Raw genomic sequence first — 26,559 nt, 5'->3', positions numbered from 1 at the left:
CTCCAGGGGCCCTCTTCTTTCTTTGTCTGTTCCTGATTCTCTTAATGACAGTGGGGATTCTACAACCATTTATTTTGGGAAATTTATAGTTGTAGGCAAATTAATTGAGCAATCAAAATATTCTTCCAAGAGTTCAACCAAAACATAGTGTGTAAATCATACTGTGCAATAGAGAACAGACGGTCCCTGATTTTTCAGGTCAATAGTATGAAAACTTGAGACAAGAATCCGCAATGACCCTGACCCTAAGGACAAGTCATCTCAAACTGGGCAACAACCAAATGAGTTTTGATGGTGCGGTATCTGATTTCCTGCATCTTTTCACATTTTCCCATCTTTTAGTATATGATACAATCAGTAGATATCATTTACTTTCACAATATTGTGTCTGCCTCTGGTTTTTCTGGTTTAGGGTACATAAAACACATGAATTACTTATGGTTTCTCAAAGGCCAGCATATGCTAAGCTATTACTTTACAGCAAATCATCTCATATTACTAGCATCAGCTGTTCATAAAGCAAAGCTCATCTCTGAGGCTGAAGATATTGCGTTAAAAACCCCAGACAGTCAATTTTTCCCTCGATACAAAGCCATAATATTGTCTGAGGATGTAAACATTTGTTCCAGCAATTCAATTTCCTGGAAGTCTGGCTTGTTAAGTTGTCAATCACTGTAATAAAAAACGATAATGGCAAATATGGCTCCATTAACCAGAGCACCACTTCACAATATAGCTGAAAAGTAAAAAAAAAGGGCTTAATAGTACTTTTGGACCTAATATTTCCTGACTGTTCTGCCACCCTCAGTACGCTAAGCATTTAACCATAAGTGGCGGTGCGTCACAGAAACCGGATCAGCATTTTCTGATTATTGCGCCCATTTATACAGGGGGCACAGAGCATAATAGGGGGCTTTTTGTGTGGCATGGTGGGGTGATGTTTTTACTTACATTGTGGGCTATTTTTTATTATTCTTATTAAGGAGGTACATTGTAGTGCAGTTTTTAGGGGGCCCATTTTTGGACATAGTTCGAATTCATCACAAACATTTTGGGCCATTTGGGGTATATTGTAACACATACAGTATATCACAAAAATGAGTACACCCCTCATATTTTTTGTAAATATTTTATTATATCTTTTCATGGGACACTGAAGATATGACACTTTCATACAATGTAAAGTAGTCAGCGTACAGCTTGTATAAGGCTATGTTCATACAAGGTGTTTATGCTGCAGTTTTTTTCTGCAGTAAAACGTTAGCAAAACCTCATCTCTTGGCAGGAAATAACCTGTAGTTTTGGTAAGGTTTTTCTAGTGGTTTTTCCAGTGTTTTTACACTTACTCATTGCTTTGTATGGGTGAAAAACAGTGCAAAACAACAGAAAGAATTGACATGCTGCGTCTTTCAAAAACGCTGCAAAAACCAAGCAGCTTGACAATCAGTCAGGAAAAATAAAGGGTTTAGTTTATGTATGCATTTTATTAGCATGTATTTGCATAAACCACTGAAAGAAAATATGCAAAAAACGCTGCAAAAATGCCCTGTGTGAGCATAGCCTAGCAGTGTAAATTTGGTGTGCCCTCTAAATAACTTAATACACAGCCATTAACATCAAACCCACTTGTAACAAAAGTGAGTACACACCTAAAGTAAAAATGGCCAAAATGTACACAAAGTGTCAATATTTTATGTGGCCAACATTATTTTCAAGCACTGCCTTTCTTTTGGGCATGACGTTCACTAGAGCTTCACAGGAGCCACTGGAAGCATATTCTTTGGCTCTGATGGGTGCAAATGAGTCTGGAAGAAACAAGGGAAGAGGGCTAACAGATTGAAATATTGAAGGAACTGTGGTATAGGAAGCCTGATGATATGGGGTTGTATCACAGCCAAAGGCATAGGATACTTGACCAGGACTGATGGTGATCTCAATGCTGCGCTATATGAGAGTATCCTACGAGATGAGCTATTTCATACACTCGAGAACCGCCCCATAACTAGAGATGAGCAAACCTGCGGTTCGGTTTTCAACCTGAACACCAAAATCAAAAATCAAGGTTTGGATTCGTGGATTGGATGCTGGACATGTGAACAAAACTCAAACAAGCAAAGCTGTGCTCGGGTACGCTCGGTGCTCAGCCCTGTGTGAGCCACTTGCAGTGTTTGAATGGCGCACACTGGGGGTAACAACAACATGATCACAGGTAGTGTGCAACAAAAAAAAAAAAAGATTGAAAAAGCCCATCCACCCTCTCCCGGAAGTATTTTACTTATGGCTGGCTGTATGTGGGCGGATACTCAAACTGCCAATCAGAGACTTGATTCGGGGTTCAGGTTAAGCTTGAGCCTGTGGAGCTAGGCTCGTTTGCTACCAGCAAACTGAGCCTCGACTGAACCGCTCATCTCTACCAATAACCACGACATGGTGAGCTCTTATATATCAGGACCCCAACATGAAATGCCGCTATCTGGGTTAAAAACGTACATATCTGGGAAGAAAAGACCCAGCTATAAACAATATAACTTCAAAAATACATACAGCTGAACTCTAGAATGCTAACAATGAATAAGAGAACTCTGGTATTGTACTGTATGTATTTTTGTATCTATATTGCGTTTTTAGCTACCACCTGTTCATTCTGTATTGGATGTGTGGGTTAGTATATATGTATATATATATATATATATATATATATATATATATATATATTTGTAGTTCATTTATTTCTGACTGAGCACCTCACCTTATAACTAGAGTGTGTCCCTCCTCCTCCTTTATAGCTGGATCCTCTCTGCCTAGATATGTAGGTTTTTAACACAAATAGCGGAATTTCAAATTAGGGTCCTGATATATACAGTGCCTACAAGTAGTATTCAACCCCCTGCAGATTTAGCAGGTTTACACATTCGGAATTAACTTGGCATTGTGACATTTGGACTGTAGATCAGCCTGGAAGTGTGAAATGCACTGCAGCAAAAAAGAATGTTATTTCTTTTTTTTTTTTTTTTTTTTTAAATTTTGAAAAGTTTATTCAGAGGGTCATTTATTATTCAACCCCTCAAACCACCAGAATTCTGTTTGGTTCCCCTAAAGTATTAAGAAGTATTTCAGGCACAAAGAACAATGAGCTTCACATGTTTGGATTAATTATCTCTTTTTCCAGCCTTTTCTGACTAATTAAGACCCTCCCCAAACTTGTGAACAGCACTCATACTTGGTCAACATGGGAAAGACAAAGGAGCATTCCAAGGCCATCAGAGACAAGATCGTGGAGGGTCACAAGGCTGGCAAGGGGTACAAAACCCTTTCCAAGGAGTTGGGCCTACCTGTCTCCACTGTTGGGAGCATCATCCGGAAGTGGAAGGCTAATGGAACTACTGTTAGCCTTCCACGGCCTGGACAGCCTTTGAAAGTTTCCACCCGTGCCGAGGCCAGGCTTGTCCGAAGAGTCAAGGCTAAACCAAGGACAACAAGGAAGGAGCTCCGGGAAGATCTCATGGCAGTGGGGACATTGGTTTCAGTCAATACCATAAGTAACGTACTCCACCGCAATGGTCTCCGTTCCAGACGAGCCCGTAAGGTACCTTTACTTTCAAAGCGTCATGTCAAGGCTCGTCTACAGTTTGCTCATGATCACTTGGAGGACTCTGAGACAGACTGGTTCAAGGTTCTCTGGTCTGATGAGACCAAGATCGAGATCTTTGGTGCCAACCACACACGTAACGTTTGGAGACTGGATGGCACTGCATACGACCCCAAGAATACCATCCCTACAGTCAAGCATGGTGGTGGCAGCATCATGCTGTGGGGCTGTTTCTCAGCCAAGGGGCCTGGCCATCTGGTCTGCATCCATGGGAAGATGGATAGCACGGCCTACCTGGAGATTTTGGCCAAGAACCTCAGCTCCTCCATCAAGGATCTTAAGATGGGTCGTCATTTCATCTTCCAACAAGACAACGACCCAAAGCACACAGCCAAGAAAACCAAGGCCTGGTTCAAGAGGGAAAAGAATCAAGGTGTTGCAGTGGCCTAGTCTGTCTCCTGACCTTAACCCAATTGAAAACTTGTAGAAGGAGCTCAAAATTAAAGTCCACATGAGACACCCAAAGAACCTAGATAACTTGGAGAAGATCTGCATGGAGGAGTGGGCCAAGATAACTCCAGAGACCTGTGCTGGCCTGATCAGGTCTTATAAAAGACGATTATTAGCTGTAATTGCAAACAAGGGTTATTCCACAAAATATTACACCTAGGGGTTGAATAATAATTGACCCACACTTTTATGTTGAAAATGTATTAAAATTTAATTGAGCAACATAACTTGTTGGTTTGTAAGATTTATGCATCTGTTAATAAATCCTGCTCTTGTTTGAAGTTTGCAGGCTCTAACTTATTTGCATCTTATAAAACCTGCTAAATCTGCAGGGGGTTGAAGACTATTTGTAGGCACTGTAAGAGATCACCTTGTTGTGGTTATCAGGTTCACGTGCATTTGGCAATACATAAGCTAATTTTTCAAATATTCCTATTGCAGTAATGCAATACTAGAGTTCCATTATTCATTGTTAGCATTCTAGAGTGCAGCTGTATGTATTTTGGAGTTATATTGTGTTTTCATAATTGTGTTAGCATCTGTTCACACCTGTTGGATAGGCAGGTCAGTCTTTTTTTATATATTTGTAATGAATTTTACTGCAGGCTTGATTACATTAGAGTTCACATAAGCCAACTTACATGACACATGGTTACAACACCTTCCCCCTTCCAATTGTGTACAGACAAGCAACGTTAAACTGACAAGCAAGCACATCTCTAATAAAAAAAAATGACAACGAGATTGACGTAACCAGCACTCTGTGCCCAAAAGGATTCAGGCAGTGTTGAAAGCCATAGGTGGATTTACAAAGTAGAATAAAAATGTAAATTTAGATTTTTAGGAGCAAAATAGTAACAATGCCATGACATAACAAGAACCTGAATAACTAATCATATGCTAAATAGTTGCAAGTCAAATTTATGTATGAGATAGCCAAGATGATTGTCTATAAAAAAAAACGTAGTTTAATTTAATTCTCAAAGCTTTAGTTCATGGTGAGACATGGAACCTGAACGTCAAAAGTACAAAACAATATTATCATTTTGCTAGTCAGTGTAGTTTTAGTCAGGGGTACTACATGTGGTATACATTCTGTCATGGGCACAGTGTGGGTTATTTTTCATTAACGGGTAATATGTAGTATATTTTTATTCTGGCAGTGTTGTACATTTTTTATTCAGATTAGTGAAGGAAGTGGGTATCCAACAATCCAAAAAATAAAAGTCTTTATTTCACTATTTAAAATGAAAAAAAGAATAAAAAACGAAATCCATGCAATAAAAGCGTTTTTGGATTTCGCAGGATCCTAAGGGGTACTTTGCATGCTGCGACATCGCTAGCCGATTGTAGCGATGCCGAGCGCGATAGTCCCTGCCCCCGTCGCAGATGCGATCCCTTGTGATAGCTGCCGTAGCGAACATTATCACTACAGAAGCTTCACACGCACTTACCTGCCCGGCGACGTCGCTCTAGCCGGCGACCCGCCTCCTTCCTAAGGGGGCGGGTCGTGCGGCGTCACAGCGACATCACACGGTAGGCGGCCAATAGAAGGAAAGGGGCGGAGATGAGCGGGACGTAAACATCCCGCCCACCTCCTTCCTCATTGCAGGCGGGACGCAGGTAAGGAGATTTTCCTCGCTCCTGCGGCTTCATACACAGCGATGTGTGCTGCCGCAGGAATGAGGAACAACATCGTACCTGTCGCTGCAGCGAAATTATGGAAATGACCGACATTACACAGATCACCGATTTACGACGCTTTTGCGATTGTTTATCGGTGCTTCTAGGTTTTACACGTTGCGACGTCGTTAGCGGCGTCGGATGTGCGTCACTTTCGATTTGACCCCGACGACATCGCAGTAGCGATGTCGCAACGTGCAAAGTACCCCTTAGTCATATTCTGATGGTGGATCCACTGATAAGTACCTTCAATTACATTTTTTTTATTTAGGCAGCACAGTGTTGTACATTTTTTATTTAGGCAGCACAGTGTTGTACATTTTTGTTCAGGTGGGACTTCTTGTGAACCATCATTTTTACGGTCACAGAGTGGGGATGTGCTAAAAAACTAGGGAGTGGAAGACATCTACAAACTCCGCAGAGATAACTTGTATGTAAAAGAAGTTGTTATGATGGTCTGGTAAGGAGAATGATTTCAACAAGAGAAGATGTCACCTGTAAATATTCATCTGAAGCAGCAAACACGTGTTACCTGGGCTGAGCCGATTCAGAGGACCTTTACACCCCTCTGTGCTGAAGCACTAAGTACAGTCTGCAACAATAAGCAAATATTTTAAAAAACATTTTTTTATCCTTTTATCCTGTTAGTAAACTATTTTTGTCCCAGGGCTGGTGAAAACATGAATCAGCTTTCACATAATAGCTCTGAGTGTGACCCATGACAGCATGAACTACAAACTTTGATACTGTTAATTCTATTTCTCAAGCAAAGTCCAAGTAGAAACAACACGCTGCTTCTTGTAATTAAGTTTACGCGTCATTTCCTGCTCAGCTGCTTGCAGTTATGGCTGTGAAGCAAATAAACTATTAGCAGCTGGATGTGATACTCGCGGAGATGTGCAGTCATTGTAATGTGGGCACGCTGGAATTCTCGCACTCCTCTAATGCAGGATAAGCATGGTGCTCAGCAGTTGGTTTTCATTTAGAATCAGTTTTCCTCTGCATACTTCAATGTAAAATTTTGATTTATATGCAGCCGAGTTCGAAACCGCAATCTTCCTGTATTGGTTTGATCGGATACTCACATGTTTAATGTCTTCATCTTAGGATGAATGATTTTTTACTTACAGCTGACTTTACATGCTCTGATACAATAGTGAGTATATAAAAAAATAAAAGGTATCAAAACGAACAGCAATGCCAAAAATGTAATAAGCCACAACTGATCAGATCACTGGTAAGTGTTGTTGGACAATGATCACCAGTGCATTTCATATGACCTCAGTTTGCATGTGAGTGTGTGTGTGATCACCCAACCACATGTTCCAGAAGTGAGACACGCCAACAACCACTCTACTACTTGGCGGCTGAACACATGGATCTCTGGTGCTTCCCTAGTTTCTGCCTAAGGCCCATTAACTTTCAAAGGATTCGCTAACATGTTATCTTTCTTGTGTAATGTACTGAAGGGGCCATATATTTGATAAAATCCCTAACAATTTGGCTTCTAGGGAATAATTTGTTTTAATTAGTATTTTTATTATTTAAAGGTGTTTTCCAGTCTAAAATGAAAAGTCTGCAGTCACTCCATGTGACTGCAGACTTGTGAATCCTCATATCGGGCGCACTGTGCTCGGTAAAGATTGTCCGGTGTCAGAGCAGGGAATGGCGGTCACGTTGCGGCAAATATGAGATATGCATACTCCTGGCCAGAATCCAACCAGTTATACTGTACATTGACATCACATAGAGTGACTGCAGACTTGTGAATCCTCATATCGGGCGCACTGTGCTCTGTAAAGATTGTCCGGTGTCAGAGCAGGGAATGGTGGTCACGTTGCGGCAAGTATAAGATATGCATACTCCTAGCCAGAATCCACTACATCTACTGTACATTGACATAACATAGAGTGACTGCAGACTTGTGAATCCTCATATTGGGCGCACTGTGCTCTGTAAAGATTGTCCGGTGGCGGTCACATTGCGGCAAGTATGAGATATGCATACTCCTGGCCAGAATCCAACCAGATGTACTGTACATTGACATCACATAGGGTGACTGCAGACTTGTGAATCCTCATATCGGGCACACTGTGCTCTCCATAGATTCTCCGAGATCAGAGCAGGGAACGATGGTCACGTTGCGGCAAGTATGAGATATGCATACTCCTGACCAGAATCCAACTAGGTCTACTGTACATTGACATCACAGAGTGACTGCAGACTTGTGAATCCTCATATCGGGAGCACTGTGCTCTGTGAGGATTCTCCGGGGTCAGAGCAGGGAATGGCAGTCACGTTGAGGCGAGTATGAGATAATCTTACTCCTTGCCAGAATCTAACTAGATCTACATCGACATCACATAGAGTGACTCTTGACTTGTAATTTTAGACCAGGCAACCCCTTTAATTGATTTATTCCACACACCTGAACAAGAATGGTCATTGATCAGGCAAGTCCAGTCTCCACTAAGGTTCACAATTTAAGTGGCAAATTAACATATTAGAATGTTTTAATAGTTTTGTAAAAAATGGAGTAAATTAAATATATGTTGGGAGAAACAAAGGGCAGATCATTATATCTAAACTCAGACCCCAGTGCTGCAAAGCAATAGTGCAAACCACAATAGCAGTATATCACTGTGTTTCATGTTTCCTTTGCATGCAAAATCTGGGACATTTACTATAACTGCAGATAATAAACACGTGGGTGTTTAATGTGAAGCTCTGTCTTTTTTTTTGCAGTGTCACACTACCAGCGCTACTAGGCTTCAATGGCTATTTGTACCTAGGAACCTTATGAAAAGTTTGTGCTATTACCATGTCCACTTGCTACCTCCTCTGGGAGCAGAATAATGTAGGAATGGAATAGAGACTCTGATTCCAGTGATGTGTCACTTAGTTTACTGGGTGCAGCAGTTGAGACACAATCATTATTTTTAGGTGTAGGAAAGCTCAGAAAACTGACCCCGCCCACCCTACAGCTTTCTGTATACATTGTCTATTGACAAGGAGCTGCTTATTAGAGGAGGCGTGGTTAGACAAGGGCTTAGGAGCTCTGTTGCCTGGAAGTGATAATCTCCTGGTGATAAAACCTTCATTGTAAGTAAACAAGAGCACAGAGCCTAAAAAGAAAAAAGCCTGTTAAGAAATGACATATTCTTGAAAACTATGTGTCAGCCCCCATCTCCTGCTGTCTTCAGACATCTCATGTAATTTTTTCCTAACTGATTTTGAGCACTGTTTTTGAAAATCTGCAGCAAGTCAATTTTTTTAAGCTTTTTTTTGCAGCGTTTTTTTACCCATTAAAAGTAATAAGAATCCGAAAAAACGCAGCATAAAATTTGTGCTATGTTTTTGCAGAGTTTTTGGTTAGTAAAACTATCTTTATTAATGTGTACAGTAGATTTTCAATCGTTCTTGAAATGCAATTGAAAACCAGGTTACAAGAGACACCAGTATATCAAGAAATCATCTCCTACATTATAAAACGTAAGAAGAAAACAACCGGGTACCTCTTGTGATCACCTACAATCCAAATCTAGAGGTGTTAGAGGAACTACAAACATTACTGCAAAAAGATGCCTGATTAAAATCCATTGTTCCAGACCCCCTACTTCTGTGTTTATAGGCCCAGTCACACACAACGACTTACCAGCGATCCCGAAAACGATGCAACCTGATAGGGATCGCAGGTAAGTCGCTGGGAGGTCGCTGGTGAGATGTCACACAGTCAGATCTTACCAGCGATGCAGGAACAATACAGGTCGCAGTAGCGACCTGTATAACGATCTCAGCAGTCACTGTGACCCTGGCTGTCACACAGTGTCAAACTCTGCGATGTGTCCTGCCCAGCAGGACATCGCCTTTGAAGAAAATGGCCTGGACCATTCTGCAACGACTAGAGATCTCACAGCAGGGGCCTGATCCCTGGTAGGTGTCACACATAACAAGATCGCTAACGGGATCGCTACTGCGTCACGGAAACCGTGACTCAGCTGCGATCTCGCTAGCGATCTCGTTATGTGTCACGGTACCTTAAGGCAGCCCCCGAATATAAGAAGCATCATTGTCAGAAGCTCCCTGTCCTCTCCAACAACAGGAACATTTCCCTGCAACCAGAAAAAATGTAAAACCTGTCCATTTATAATGACAATGGACACGATAGAGATTCCCAGATCACATCAGGACTACAAGATCCCAGGTACCTTCAGCTGCACTACAACCAATGTGATATAGTTAATTATATGTTATACTAGAAGGTGGCCCGATTCTACGCATCGGGTATTCTAGAATTTACGTATTGTGTAGTTAATGTATGATTTTTGTTATATATATATATATATATATATATATATAGATGTTGTTGTCTGTAGTTACCAAGTGTTTGTGTAGGGGTTGTACATGTTCTGGGCGTTGTCTGGGTGTGGCGGGGGGTGAGAGCGGTGTTGTATGTGTATTGCGTGTGTTGCGTTGTTTGTGGAGCGCTGTGTGTCTGTAGCGTTGTGTGTTGCGCGATTTGTGTGGGTGTGGTGTGTTTTGGGGGGAGGTATGTTTTGTGCAATGTGTGTGTGTTGCGTGGTATGTGCATATATTTATGTATGCCGCGGTGTTTGTGTGTTGGGTGTTGTGTGTGTGCAGCGTTGTCTGTGTGTGTGGGTGTCTGTGTAGGGCGGTGTTTGTAGTTCCCAGTGTGTGTGTGGTGTGTTGTGTGTGTGTGTGTTGGGGGGAGGTGTGCACCTCCCATTGTGCTCCATCCCCCATGCTGCGCACCCCCCATCGTGCTCCATCCGCCATGCTGCGCACTCCCAAACGTGCTCCATCCGCCATGCTGCGCACTCCCAAACGTGGTCCACCCGCCATGCTGCGCACTCCCAAACGTGCTCTATCCGCCATGCTGCGCACTCCCAAACGTGGTCCACCCGCCATGCTGCGCACTCCCAAACGTGCTGCATCCGCCATGCTGCACACTCCCAAACGTGCTCCATCCGCCATGCTGCGCACTCCCAAACGTGCTCCATCCGCCATGCTGCGCACTCCCAAACGTGGTCCATCTGCCATGCTGCGCACTCCCAAACGTGCTCCATCCGCCATGCTGTGCACTCCCAAACGTGTCCATCCCCCATGCTGCGCACTCCCCATCGTGCTCCATCCCCCATGCTGCGCACCCCCCATCGTGCTCCATCCCCCATGCTGCACCAGCATCAGCCTCTCTGCCCCCAGCATCAGCCTCTCTCCTCCCAGCATATCGAATAGACCTGGCTCACTGAGTGGTAGGGTGCTCTGGAGAAAACAAGCAACCAAATACAAAAAAATCTCCGGCACTCCAATTCAAGAAGGATAACGAACACAGTCTGGGTATCTTTGGTGCTTTTTTATTATTGTGAAAATGAAAAAGTCTGTCTCAACGTTTCGGTCTCGATGGGACCTTTATCGAGAGTTCTATCAGACTAAGGAATTAGAGTAAGGGTACGAATTGCACCAACTTGGAACTGTGTGGGTCACCACCAGAAAAGGTAAGTAAATCAGTAAATGCACTGTCCAATGAGGGCAAAAACCACTATATGATCATGTCACCTATTTAATCCAACAGGAGAGCCCTGTCATGTGGAGATGAAGGGGGTGCACCGATGATATAGGTATCGATAGCCTCGCCAGGATATGCTGAGATGTGGCAGGGACTGGCCTGTTAGACAGAGACGGTCTCTTGTGCTTGCTATGGGCTAATGTATCTCCGGGGGGCGGGCATAAATTTACTTAAAGGGGGGTTAACTGGCATAAGGATCGGCCCTTTGTTGCAGGGATTTCCCAAAGTAATTCACTTAGGGTGAACTGGTCAGAGGACCCATGGGGAGTAGAGGGAAACCTGCGTCCGGTAAAGACCCTGGCTGGCTGGCTGCTGCCTAACAGGCCAGTCCCTGCCACATCTCAGCATATCCTGGCGAGGCTATCGATACCTATATCATCGGTGCACCCCCTTCATCTCCACATGACAGGGCTCTCCTGTTGGATTAAATAGGTGACATGATCATATAGTGGTTTTTGCCCTCATTGGACAGTGCATTTACTGATTTACTTACCTTTTCTGGTGGTGACCCACACAGTTCCAAGTTGGTGCAATTCGTACCCTTACTCTAATTCCTTAGTCTGATAGAACTCTCGATAAAGGTCCCATCGAGACCGAAACGTTGAGACAGACTTTTTCATTTTCACAATAATAAAAAAGCACCAAAGATACCCTGACTGTGTTCATTCTCTCCTCCCAGCATCAGCCTCTCTCCTCCCAGCATCAGCCTCTCTCCTCCCAGCATCAGCCTTTCTGTCCCCAGCATCAGCCTCTCTCCTCCCAGCCTCAGCCTCTCCCAGCATCAGCCTCTCTTCTCTCAGCCTCCCCCCTCCCAGCCTCCCTCCTCCCAGCCTCCTCCAGCATCAGCCTTCCCCTCCCAGCCTCCCCCAGCATCAGCCTCCCCCTCCCAGCCTCCCCCAGCATCAGCCTCTCGCCTCCCAGCCTCCCTCCTCCCAGCCTCCCCCAGCATCAGCCTCCCCCTCCCAGCCTCCCCCAGCATCAGCCTCTCTCCTCCCAGTCTCCCCCAGCATCAGCCTCTCTCCTCTCAGCCTCCCCCAGCATCAGCCTACACCCTCCCATCCTCCCCCACCATCAGCCTACCCCAGCATCAGCCTACCCCAGCATCAGCCTACCCTCCCAGCCTCCCCCAGCATCAGCCTACCCCAGCATCAGCCTCTCTCCTCCTAGCCTCCCCCAGCATCAGCCTCCTCCTCCCAGCCTTCCCCAACATCAGCCTCTCTCCTCCCAGCCTCCCCCAGCATGCCGTGCTCCTCTGCCGACACTCACAGATCCGATCGCATACACTCACACACACACACTCACACATCCGAACACACTCACACACATCCGATCGCATACACTCACACACACACTGAAGATATCGCACATACGCGCTCACACTCACAACATCCGGAGATACCACATGCTTCTGGCCATGTGATCCTCCGGCAGGTCCTGGAAGGTCACTCCACAGTATCGCCGCCGAGAAGCAAGCGATATCCCAGGATGTTGTGAGTGTGTGGATGCGATGTGATGTGTGTGTGAGAGTGAGTGTGATCTGATGTGTGTGTGTGTGTGTGTTGTTATGTGTGTGTGTGTGTGTGTATGTTCCGCCGCTGCAGGACCTTGATGCGCTGGTAACTATGCTACCATGGTTACCAGCGTATCCCGTCCCCCGCTCGCACGGGAGCCCACACCAGCATACGGCGGCAACCCCAGCAATGCGAGGGTATGTGTCGGCTGGGTTGGCGGCGTACGCTGATGTGGGCTCCCGGGGGTACAGTACTCACCAGAGAGTCGTGGCTCCGTGTCGGTTCGGGGAATGCGTGCGGGGCCAGAGCGAGCGTGCATTGCGTGAGGGGGGCGGGGCGTGGCCGAGTTGCCAATGCGTGCAGGGTGCCGGGGCGAGAGGCCAATCCGTGTGGGGGGCGGAGCCTGGGCGAGCGGCCGGCCAATCCGTGTGCGGGCGGAGCCTGGGCGAGCGGCCAATCCGTGCGGGGGGGCGGGGCCATGGCGAGCCCAGCGGCCAATCAGCTTTGTGTCACCGTAAGGACACAATTTTGGAGCAAGACAGACAGACAGACAGACAGGCAGACAGAATAAGGCAATTATATATATATATAAAGCTCAGAACAAGATGAATTCTCATCGCCACACAATTAGAGAAAACAGGATAGATCTTCCTGTAGCCAAACATTTTTGTAACCCAGACCACAACATCATGGACACAAAATTGCTGGTATTGAAAGGAAATGTCAAATCAAAGAGAGATAGAAGAGTGGGAGTACAAACTTATGATGACTTTTGAAACATTGAGAGCAGGAATGAATGTGTCACATGTATTTATGTTTTTTTACATCAATTAACAAATGTGCTCTTCAGAGTATCTGGAGGTATCACAGCTCTGGATCAGACCCCAATCAGAGGACAATAAAACTTTCACACTCCTTATCTATGAACTGCTGCAATAAATACTGCCACAACTGTTTGGGGCAGTTTGCACACTACGACATCGCAGGTGCGATGTCGGTGGGGTCAAATTGAAAGTGACGCACATCCGGCATCGCAGGCGATATCGTAGTGTGTAAAGCCTTTTTGATACGATTAACGAGCACAAAATCGTCGTAATCGTATCATCGGTGTAGCGTCAGTCATTTCCACAAATGAATTTTCATTTCAAAGCATTTGCAATGGACTCGCGTCAACATGCGTTCACATGCAGGTGCATGCGGTACAGTCAGGATCCAGTGACTTTCAGTATTTTAACTTTTTTCAAAAATGCTACTTGTAGCGTTTTTGACCTGCGTCCAAATACTGCATGTCACCGGATCCTGACTGTACCGCATGCAACCGCATGTGAACGGTGGTATGCTGATAGAAAGGATCCTGTTTGCTCTACTGAGCATGCCCAGAAACCAGCCTGGAGTGATCACAGAGAGTCTCTCTCTCTCCCTCTCTTCTCTCTCCCTCTCCTCCCTCTCTCTCTCTCTGTCTCCTCTCTTTCTTTCTCCCCTCTCCCTTTAACAGTGGCGTGTGCATTTGCAGGCTGTCAGGTCGAGTTCCACTGACTCCCAATCACATGACTCCAATACCCGCCTTTAAACTGCAAGTGAAAGGATCCTGTAAAATGACACTTGCGTTTGCATGGGTTCAACAGGATCCAGTCATGTGCGGTTAGCGGTTTTTTGACGTCCATCAAAAGCATGTTAAAAAAACGTAGTATGAAAGTACCCTTAGTCAACTGTCCCCAATGCTGCTGTCCTCGATACTGATGTCTCCAACGCTGCTGCCTCCAGGTCCTCGGTGCAGTGAATATTCATGAGCATAATGAACGGGCCTGGAAGCAAGTTATAGCAGCGCCAAAGACAGCAGCGCTGGAGACACATGAGTATAGAAAAGAATTTTATTTCAAAGACACGTGTTTTCTCTCTTTAAGGCCCGTTTCACACGTCAGTGAAAAACACAGACGTTTTTCACTGGCATGTAAAACACGCACATGTCCCTGCGTGTGCCGAAAATCACGGCACACGTGGGTTGTCTAAGTGCAATCCGGGCTCCGTTCTCCGTGGCCCGTGATTGCACTTAGAGATTCACTCACCTGCGCCCGCTCCCGCTGTCCATGGCGCTGATCGCTCCCGCGACGCAGCATCCGGCCGGCGGTGACCCCTGCAGGAGCTGCTTCCGGGTCGGCTGTGTCGCGCATAATGAATATGCGCGACACTAATCAGCCGGCACAGAAGGAGCAGGGAGAACGGGCTGCAGAGGACATCGCTGGACGCCGGGTGAGTAAAAATGTTTTTTATTTTAAAAGCACGTTTTTTTCTGGCACGTGTTTCATGGACCACACCACTGCGTGGTCCATGGAACATCAGTGATGCCAGAAAAAAATGGACATGTCTCCGTGCGGCAATCACGCACACGCGGGTACGCTGAACGGAGACACGTGCAGTGACAAATCACTGACGTGTGAGCAGACCCATTCATTATAATGGGTCTGCGTATGTCAGTGATTCTGGTACGTTTAAAAAAAAGCACAAACGTACCAGAATCACTGACATGTGAAAGAGGCCTAAGTGTCACACGGATCACATCAGTGCTGCTGGAGGAAAATGTACTTGTCTCCGTGCGGAACACACGGGATTGGGTATGCTTCATACAGACACACGTTTCTTGTGAAAACACTGATGTGTGCACAGACCCATTGCTTTTAATGGATCTGTGTATGTCCTTGTCTCCGGTACATATGAAAACGGACGTCATACGTACCGGAATCACTCGTGTGTGAAGGGGACCGAAAGAGTATAGATGGGACTCCTGCCAGCGATTCAGCATCTTCCACTGACGTTTAGTGCTTAGGCACATTTTTTTTTACTTTAAAGTCCCGGATATACCCTTTACGGATCGGGCAAATAAAATCCAAAACATCAATGCTGCCCAACAGTTTGTAATGGAGTTTGCTGGGTTTCCGTCACTTTATAGGTCTATTTTGTACAGAATGTTTAATGGATTCTACGACAAAGACTCTTAAAATAGCCTCCAATGCAGATGTGAATACAGACTCTAATTTAAAGATAAAATTACAGACAACCAAAAGGTTTTATTTGATTCACTGCCTGATATGAGTCACACAGTCACAATCAGCTGCACAAAACAGAAAAATAAATCACTCAGAGCGCGAGCTCAGCTACAGTATGGTCCAGGCTGAAAGGGGTACTAGGCAGACAAATAATCACATTCCTTTCTATCTGCATAGTTTCCCCTAACCATTTACCACAAGGAAAAGACTGGGAGAATATGCAGCAATATTTTCCATCTGAAGTATATATTTAAAAATGTAAATCACCACAGCTAAATGCTTATGATGGTCTCCATTACTTGTATGGGTCAGACAAAGCTGATTAAAGTAATAAAAAAATAATTCCCCTGAAAACTGCAGCCAGCAAAATTTAAATGGCTATATCAATAAAAATTCTGACATGAAGAGAACGACCTATCCCTCCGAGTTCAACTCTATTGAAAACTAGTAATTGATTCCAAAGTCTAAAAAAGGTCAATGGCAAATGAGAAAAATAAAACACAGGAAGAAAAAAAACGTACTATTATAGGCTAAGTCAGATAAACCAAGACTAAAATACATATGTATACAGTATATATATATATATATATATATATATATATATATATACACACACACACACTGAAAAAAATTATAGAAATGCTATACTTTTGTTTTTGCTTACATTTTTCATTAGCAATACTAAAAGATCTAACACTTTTTCTCTTGTACACAAAAGGCCTTCTTCTCTCAAATATTCTTCACAAATTTGTCTAAATCTGTTAGTGAGTACTTCTCCTTTGCTGAGATAATTCATCCACCTCGCAGGTGTGGCATATCAAGATGCCGATTAGTCCGCATGATTATTGCACAGGTGTGCCTTAGGCTGGCCACAATAAAAGGTCACTCTAAAATGTGCAGTTTTACAATACAGAGTCCGGGGAGTGTCAGAACACCCTTCGGTTGATCTGGTGTGACCACTATTTGCTAGTCTATCTGCCCTGTACAGTGAAAACTGGGATTCATCCGTCTGGCACGTGCCGTCAAAAGGCGTCTGGCACGTTGGTATGGTGTTCTCTTCACGGATGAATCCTGGTTTTCACTATACTGGTCAGATGGCAGACTGGCAAGTGGTGGTCACACCAGATACTAACTGGTTTCTGTTCCCGCATGGACACCCCAGTGCTATTAAACTGCACAGTTGAGAGTGGCCTTTTATTGTGGCCAGCCTAAGACACAACTGTGCAATAATCTAGTTTTACTCAGGTCTGCTAAAATGGGCAGAGTTGGAGTGGGATGGAATCATAGAGTAGGTAAGGCAGAACAGCTTGTCTAATTCATGACAAGCTGTGAAATTTCCTACTCCAGAAACCTTACTCCAGTCTCTGAAAAGACTAAGATTTGTGATGAAGCGCATGGAGGCACATGCTACTTATTGGAAGCTCCTAATTCATTAAAAGGCATTCACCCCGTAATAAATCAGGATGCCCACAAAGTCCCCCATTAAGACCATGTGAAAACCACAATTGTTGATGATTACTCTACACCGTATGGAATAAAAAGAAAATGACGCACCCTCCTCTGAAGAAGCTGGCTCTGGCACAGACAAAAACAATATAGCATTGTACCTCAGCAAGGTGCCATTGGATAGCCTGCCCTCCAGAAATAAAATGTATGTTGATTGACTCTTCTTGTTACCAGTATGATGCATTTCTTTCTGGACCATTTTATACTAAGGGAATGTGCACATGGCCTCTTTTAGATGCCAACGCTCGCTGAGTTTTACCAGGTGAAGCCGCTTCAGGAAAAATCTGGTGGCTGTTTTCCTGAAACGGTTTTACTGGTGGTTTAGTTGTCATTCTAAACTCATCTGAGGCTGATCCCTATACTCCCTACATCCCTTTACAGGTTGTTCCACCCAGTCACCGATCATGTGCTTATCTCTGTCTTGCCCTGGACTCAGCCCTGTCTAGTGAGCAGGGAAGCAGGAATGCTAGTCCCACTCTAAGTTAAAAACAGAAAGGTTAGACAAACAAGGGTAAAATAAACAGCAATCATACAAAGCACTCCAAATGACAGGAGGAAATAATGAGGAATGGACGAGTGAGGCAAAACCAAAAAGGAATAAGGAAGGGAAAAACACTCCACTTTCACACAGCTAATTCCAGCAACGGATCTCTGAATGACTTCCCGATCCACAGCTCACAGGTTCTGAGACAAGCTAAGCAGAAGCTATCACCAGCAATACCTGGGCTGGAAGTGGCATCTTTATAGCAGAGATAATTGGCAACAGAGAACAGCTGGCTATAGCTTCATGCAGAGTTTAGGAGAGCAGAGGAACTACTTAACCCTAGCAGCATCGGATAAAAGAGAATGTGCACAGCCAGCAAAATTAACCTCTGCAAGTGTTTATGTAGCACTGCGATCCTCCAGAAATAGGAAGGAGCACTCTCCGTAGTGATACCCTCTTGAAAGGCAGCTTCAATTGAATTGAAATGGATTATAATTTGAATAATTATTCAAGTTGCGATAACCTCTTTGAACTATGGAAATCTGTCTGGTTAGGAAATTTCTCACCATACAAAAGTAATACAAATTTGTATACTCATATTCATTATTTTACTGAAATCACACTAAATCTACTTTCAATTCGCCTTAAGATAGGCCCATTTTAGTATAACTCCATAACCTCTAGACATCTAATAGTTTCATATTGAGTTTTATGGTGATTCAGATTCAGTTTGCCTAAATACGGATGTAGAGTGAACTGGTCATACACATTAGACAGCTGTTGCCTGAACGATCATTCAGCTGACAACTACATCTCCCTGCTACCCCATTCATAGGATCGGTCGTCTGGCAGCGCCTTATAACCCTAGTAAAAAAAAACGATTCGGTGAATAAATTCCAACCGCCCGATTCTTATGCCTCTGTCACGATTCCTCTGTGCAGAGCATCTTGCACACAAGGAGAGGCTCTGCTGCGCTTTCCTGGACTACTAAACTGACAGTGGCATGATTCCTCTATCCAGAGCATCTTGCACATAAGGGGATGGTCTGCTGTGTTTCTCTGAGCTACTGAGCAGGCAGATTGATTGACAGTGCATGATTCCATGCTGGTTCTGGGAGGTGCTGATTACTTAGGTATTCCATCTTCATGGTAATTGCTCTGCTTTTTTACTGAGCATGCTCTCCCAGCACCTTGCCAGTCATACATTCTAGTTCAGTTGTTGTGCTGTTGGCCAGTGTTCCTGCTAGTGTTCTGATCTATTGTTTCTTGACCCCGGACTGTTGTTTTGACTCCTCTCTGCCCGCTCCCTGTTCCTGTCGTTCCCTCCTGGATTTAGATCTCAGACCGTTACCTGACCACATCTCAGTTTACTCCCTGAATCTATTAAGTGCCTTCCCAGAATTCTGACCCGTGGATTATGACCTGACCTTGCCTCTGTGTACTTCTTCAATCCATTCGTGTCCTCCTGTTACCAGACCCCAGCTTTCCTGACTACTCTTTTGTTTGTACAACCCATAAGTAGAGTCTGCATTACAATATCCCAACATAATCTGTTAAGGGACACTCGGTAGGCGCCATAGATATTGAATGGTGAGTGGATCCTACAGAAATTGGTGGGTTCGGACAACTTTTACCACCATGTATCTGGATCTTACCTGACATCAGCTAATCAGTGTAAACACAGACTGCTTAAAAATAATCCGGGTGCCTGCTTATGTCTTCAGGGAAGCGGCAGGGCCTTTGAGCTTTCTGACTGATTAATACATAAGTAGAATACTAATATATAACACTGCTATATACTACACTGAAAGGTTCATTGTAATATAATTAACTTGTCACTGGGGGGATGGAAGGAAAAGCAAAGGAGAATTTCATATCTTAGAGCAACTGTGTCTAATGTTCATTATGATTATATTCACATTGCTAACCAATTATTAGCAGTGAATGCTAAGTACGTAGCAAGCTTAGAAAACTTGTTACTTCATTACTGACTTTGCAGCCAGGAAATAAATTGTGTGTTAATCTCCTCATCAATGCCCCTGGATGTGACACATTTCTGCTGACAGTGGTGGCATTGAATTATTACCATAGTCTACCCTACTGCTCACCAGGACACCCACTGGTACTGCTGCTCCAGCTTTCAATGTCCTCAATAGCCAAAACTATTAGTTGTACGTCCAATTAAAATCTTGTTCTAAGCAGTTGGCACTTATCCTTTGTGTTTTTTTATTGTTTTCTCCCTAAATTACCTATGTACTGCCAAGAAGGTCTCAAAGCTTTTGTTATAATCACTAGTGTAAATTAAAAAGAAAGTTAAATAAGCTGCAAATACTGGAACTGATTCATGGTGAGATATTTAAAGCAAATGCTCACCAAAAAAAAGGAATTTGACTGAAGTGCAGATGGATCCAGAAAACAGAGGTGGAAGTGTAGGATCAATGCACTGAAGTACTGGTCTTGTTGGATACCTGGCACTAAGGCCACACGCTCAGGTTGAGTGTTTGGTGAGTTTTTTACCTCAGTATTTGTAGCCAAAACCAGGAGTAGAGCAATCAGTAAAAAAGTATAATAGAAACACGGGCACCACTTCTGTATTTTTACCCACACCTAGTTTTAGCTTACAAACACCGAGGTAAAAAGCTCACCAAACACTCAACATGTGCAAATAGCCTAAGGGTGCGTGCCCACGATCAGTATTTGCAGCATTTTGGACGCAGCAAGCTTCAGCTGTGTCCAACACGCTTTGGTGCACAGTACAAGCATAGTGGATGGGATTTCTAGAAATCCCATGGCCACTATGCTTTTTTCCGCAGCAAACACTGATCTGCGGTGCGTGTTTCCAGACCGCAGCATTTCAATAGTTTGCTGCGGAATCGCATGCGTCCTCTGTAGGGAGAACACAAGCAATAGACCCCAGCGCACCGAACCCTGATCGTGGGCAAAGTCAGCTGTGGTCTCCTGTGTTCACCTGAGGAGGAGACATGCGGCCCCGCCGGTCAGGACTCGGTGCGTTCTGAACGCAGCGAGTGCTAATCGTGGGCACATACTCCTATAGAATCACTTTTAGGGTATTTGGTAAGGTCAAGTTTATATTTGCAATGGCAGGTCCATGACAGAACACAACAAATGAGGTTATAAGTCATAAGGTGCATTGGGCTCCTTTGGTGTCTATTATGTAATGGATGCATCACAGCTTAAAGGAGTGGTTCACTACTCTGCAATAGTGACCATATGTCTGTAAAACTGAGAGGGAAGGCTTTTTCTAAATACCTTGATCAGTCAATTCTGCCGCTGAACAGGCGGTATCGCGGTCCACTCATCCCCGTTAAGTGACTCTCCCCCCCCCGGGGCTTTGTGACCTCTTGGATCCGATGATGTCACTTCAACTTCCAGTTGACCTGACATCACCGAGGCTGGCTCCAGCGTTCCAAAGTGACTGGGCTGTGGGTGGAGTTTCACCACTCATCACAGCGCATTTCGAGCGCACTCTCCTTCACTGCAAGCACAAGTGATACTGGGCTGTGACGAGTGGTGAAACTCCGCCCACAGCCCAGTCACTCAGGGAGACTGGAACAGGTCGCGGTGATGTCAGGTCAACTGGAAGTTGACGTGACATCACCAGAATTCAGAGGTCATAGAGCCCGGGGGGTCACTACATGGGGATGAGTGGACCGCAATAGCGCCGCTCAAAGGCAGAACTATCTGATTAAGGTATTTATAAAAAGCCTTCCCTATCAGTTTTACAGAGATGTGGTCACTATTGCAGAGTAGTGAACCACCCCTTTAAGTTTAAGCACACATGTAAACTCAGCCTTAGTAAGGGGGAATAAAAAAATGACTGAAGGTAACATGCCTTCCTCCATATCACTTTTGAAAAACTAAGCAGTTTAAGGGGAACCGGTCATTAGGTTTTCTCTGTATAAATTCAGCGAAGCAAAGAATTGATCCTGCACTACCAGGGTTTACCTGTCATTGTTGAGTAGCCAGAGGAAAGCTGCTCCAGATCCAAAAATCAAACATGCTCAGAGGGGCACACTTCAAAGGAGGCAGATATCCAGCAAGTAATCCACAGTAGAAGAAAAAGTGGCTGCACTCTAAGGTCTATGCAAAACCGGGACAGGGACCCGTAGAAGCGCATGGTTAGCGCAAAGCGGCTGTAGTCCTGGGGGAGCTCACATCCAGCTCTGCTGCTGCCTTTTTTATGCACAACTTTTTGTATGAAAAATCTTTTCCATGGACCTAGGAGTGGAGCCACTTTTTCTTCTTCTGTGGATTACTTTCTCAATATAAACCATGTCTTCTACCTTTTAGCCCTCTTTTATAGCAGCCCTGGAAACCTTGAAAAGAGTTCAACTGCCCTACATACTTCCAAAAATGCCACTTATAACTGTACAGTGTTGTATATAATTAGTGCCAAGCAATCTGATGGGCGCCTTTGGACCATGCTCGGAGCCTCCTTCTGTGCCCGCAATCTCCACTTTTCCAGCCTTGATTGACATGGATGATGTCTCTATGACAACCACACACACTGTTTAACTGTCTCACCTGAGCAGTAGGAAACAAAACTTGCAAAGGCATGTCAGTGGAGGCTGGATAGGCATTGATTGCAGGCATATACAGAAGTAGTCAGTGAGCACAATTCAGAGATGTCCATCTGACTACGTGGTGCCAATTGGCATACAGCCAATTTTAGAAATATGTAGGGCAGTTGGGTTTGGGATAGCCCCAGATGATTTCTGCTTTCAATGTCAAGAGGTTATGGTCATTTTTCTGAACTCAATTTGGTCCTGTTCCAAAATTCTACCTTTCTGGTCTGAGCTACTTCTATAATACACTATGCATTCCCTAGGATCTTATCCCCTAAAGCGTGCCTGCTGGGTATTATAGATGAGCTTACTAATGGGTCCTATGACAAAATCTTTTTAGATTTCTATTTTTCTGTGCCAGAAAAAACTTATTGGAAATCCAAAGAAGCCAAGAAGCCGCCTGTATGCGCCCACTGGCTGCAATTAGTCAATAAATATATTTCACTATAGACAGTCCTCAATATAACTCTGATGAGGAATGGGGATGGTTGTTACCGTAGTAATAGCAGATACTGCCCAATAGGATTCCCAGCAGAGCCCCCTGTATATTTAGTTCCATCACATGTCTGCGTAAAGTGTTTCTTAATGATATTTTGGGGGAGGTGATGAAAGGCATGGGGACTGGTATGATTGGGTGTCGTGTATGAGGGTGCATTTATTGAGTGTTTGGATATGATTCTTTAGCTGTCAATTCTTTCATATGCAACTACATACCGTAATATTCAACTGGCTTCAGCAGACATTGAAGAGACAGAAAGATTTGTACCAGTCTGGATCCACAGAAGATCTGTGGTTGGTTCTCCAAAATGTTTGGAATAACCTTCCTCCCGAGCGCCTTCAAAAACTGTGAACTTAGAAGACTAGATTCTTTTATGGCAAATGGTGGTCACACCAAATATTGATTTGAATAAGATTTTTCTTTTGTTAATCACTTTGCATTTTGTTAATTGATAAAAATAATAATATTATAATAATAATAATAATAATAATATTTCTATTTTGGAAATCATTCCTATCTTGCAGAATTTATTCCACACAGATTTGACTGATGGTTTGCCTTTATTTCCTTTTATTTATTTTCTCCTAGATTGGTCTTATTTAAAAGGTTACTAATCTTTTTAACAAGATCGTTTCTAGACATTTTCAGACTAAAAGTTTCTCACCATCTTTATTTCATCAGCATTAAAATTCAGTGTATGATTAGCGCAGAAAACCCTACGCTGTTCAGGCGTATTACTGCAAATACATCCGAAACGCGTAACATTTTCAAATACTAACTGTACCCTGGATATTGCTGCCGGTGAAATAAAGATGGTAAGAAAATTTTAATCTGAAACAGCTGAATACTCCATTTTTTATGATTGTATACCACAAGCTTCAGGACAACCAAACATCCCTTCTCCATAGACATTAAATACATACTTAACCACTTCAAACATACAAGTTACCTTTCTGTTTTCTTTATGAGGACTACGCGGAACATCTCCTCCTGAGGAATCCTCTCATTTCCTTCAGTGAACTGGACAAATGGGTGTATGGCCACCACTGTGAAGCCCTGCTGGTATAGATCTTGTAGCTTTTCAGGTAGATCACGCAGGGAGGCAATTCGGACGGCTGATGATCCCGGTATTTGGGCTGCAAAGTAAAAGACAAATAGACAGTGATGTACAATTATTAACAACCTCTTCCCTCTTGAAAGAACTGTGGGCATTAATGAGCGGTTACATTTTTACAAATTTTTTTGCATGCACTGGGCAAACGGCTATAACTTTTTGCATCTTTAGGGTAACAAAGAAGCGTTTGCATTTTCTTCTTTATAAAAGAGGCTATTTTACTTTACCATTTTTAACCACTTTTTGCAGTATTGGACTTTTGTGTGAACAAAATATTCAATTCAGGTTCAATTTTTTTAATGACGTAAAATAAAATCCTAAAATATACAGTACATTGTACTTTTTTCCCTTTGTAACTCCACTATGTGGTAGTTATTTTGATATATGGCCTGAAAAAAGTTGGGGTCACGGTCTTGAGGAAATACAGTATCAGCCTCTCCTTTTTCTTTCCGACAGCCAAGCACTCAACAAACGTCTGCACAGTAGAGTGTTCTGTTGTGTTGTAAAAACACTGCATTGATGACTGCTTTTAAAAGGAGTATTGGCAGACATTAATGGATTTTATCCTTGTTTTTCATGTCTAGTAGATATACCCATTATAGTCTACTGGGGTGTTCACATGTCTGTGTTTTTTGAATATCAAGTGTTTTAAAAAAAATAAAAGTATCCATGTCTGTGCATTTTTGATCCAAGTTACAAATTCAACTCAACCATTCAAATCAATGGGTTAGTAGAAAAGATGTACAGGAGAGGGATGCTGTCCATTTTTCACTGTTAGGGGCACTTTGCACATTACGACATCGCAGGTGCGATGTCGGTGGGGTCAAATTGAAAGTGACGCACATCCGGCGTCGCAGGCGATATTGTAGTGTGAAAAGTGCCCCTGAAGGTAAGTGTAACAGATTACTGGAAGATTGGTAGCACTTTAAAGGGCTTCCATGGACAGGCTTTGCGTAAGCCACTCCATCAAGCAGGTCCCAGGGTAACTCTGCCCTTCATCCTTTAAACCCTATACAAAGTACTCAACTTATGCAGGGCCCCCAGGGTTGCATCCACGGAGTGTCTGCTGGTGGTGTTGACAGCTGGCACAGAATAGTCAGAATGGCGGGTCACAACTAGGAAGTCAAAAGGCGTTGTCCAATGAACAACATTCAATTTAATGTTGATTTTAATGAGTAGACCTTGGAATTATAATAATTTCAACAATTGGATGTGTTTAAAAAAAATGTTCCTGTGCGGAGATAATGTTATATATGTGACCCTGCTGTGTACTGTGTAATGGCCGTGTCTGACTATACAGGGACATGTTCTGATCATACCACATCTCCTGGGTAGCGGAGAAAGAAATAAAGTATACAAACATTACAGCTTCGGATTGCAAATTATTCTATGAGGTAAACATTTTTTTTAAAACAGGTAAGGAAATGCTTTACCTCAAAAAGCAAAAAAAAAAAATCCCATACAATCCCGTGCTGTGCTTTTGTGCCGCCCAGGGCTATGGGGTACTCGGTCCCGGGCCATATATGTACGGGGAATGCTGTGTCACGGTTGTGTAACGGCCGATGCCCGGTTTCGTGACCCTGGGGGTCGCTTTTTAAAAGGGGATATATACAGGGGAGATTAAAGCATTTATATCGTGACGCCACTTGCGGGTTGCGGTTATGGTGATGGAACCGCCGCTGCACAGTGTTTTACCACTGGGGCTGATGATGATGGCAGCCTGGATGGTAGGCCCTTCGCAAGTAGGGCTGGGCCCCAGGGAGTGGATGGTGGGATCCAGTGCAGAAACACAGAGGAGTCCGGTAGTGACAGTTGAAGGGGACGGACGATGGGGATGCAGTGCAACTGTTGTTTTACTCAATGAGTTGTTGATGCATCTGCGCTGAGGACGGCTGGTTCAGACCCCTGGTCCCTTTTTTTCCAGTGCCAGTGTGGTAACCTGGTGGCCTCTTTCCCCGGCACCTCTCACTGCTTGGTGGAACCCTGTAGCTTGGAGCGTCTGTGGGTCCCCTACTGCCTGTCGTAGGTCTCTCGTCCGTACGGCGGGCAGTGTGAACCCTGTAGGGTCGGTGTTCTGTTCCGGTCCCTGGCTCTCTCTTTACTGCTGGTGCCCCCGGATTATTGGGTCAGTGAGATCCTTGAAGGTCCCCTCACTGTGCAGGTATTTGTCAGGTAGCCTGAAGCATTCGCCTGACCTAGGGCCCTGTGCCCCGTCGGAGCTCTGGTTCCAGGGGTACCTGGCTGTACCCTCCTGGCAACCATTCTCCTGCGCCACCTAGGTCACTGTTTCACGACCCCATCTGGAGACACGTCCGTCCCCTTCAACTGTCACTACCGGACTCCTCTGTGTTTCTGTCTGTCCCCTCCCACCTGGTCGTCGACTAGTGGACTGGACTGGCTCCACCCTTGGGTGGCCATCCATTGGGACCCGGACTAGTCAGTCACCC

The 26,559-nt window shown here is 44.2% G+C and overlaps 1 protein-coding gene across 1 annotated transcript in view; it reads right to left on the bottom strand.

The window, feature by feature from the left end:
- RFTN1 (raftlin, lipid raft linker 1) overlaps positions 1-26,559 on the bottom strand; it is a 562,445-nt gene that overhangs the window by 313,869 nt on the left and 222,017 nt on the right. The window contains exon 3 of the mRNA XM_075315305.1: positions 23,948-24,134. Within this exon, the coding sequence (XP_075171420.1) occupies positions 23,948-24,134 (187 nt within the window). The remainder of the gene's footprint in view (positions 1-23,947; positions 24,135-26,559) is intronic.

The sequence above is a fragment of the Anomaloglossus baeobatrachus genome, chromosome 6, assembly GCF_048569485.1.
Source record: "Anomaloglossus baeobatrachus isolate aAnoBae1 chromosome 6, aAnoBae1.hap1, whole genome shotgun sequence".
NCBI classification, from domain to species: Eukaryota; Metazoa; Chordata; class Amphibia; order Anura; family Aromobatidae; genus Anomaloglossus; species Anomaloglossus baeobatrachus.
The sequence above is the reverse complement of the archived record's forward strand: the minus strand, read 5'-3'. Positions and strand labels throughout refer to the sequence as shown.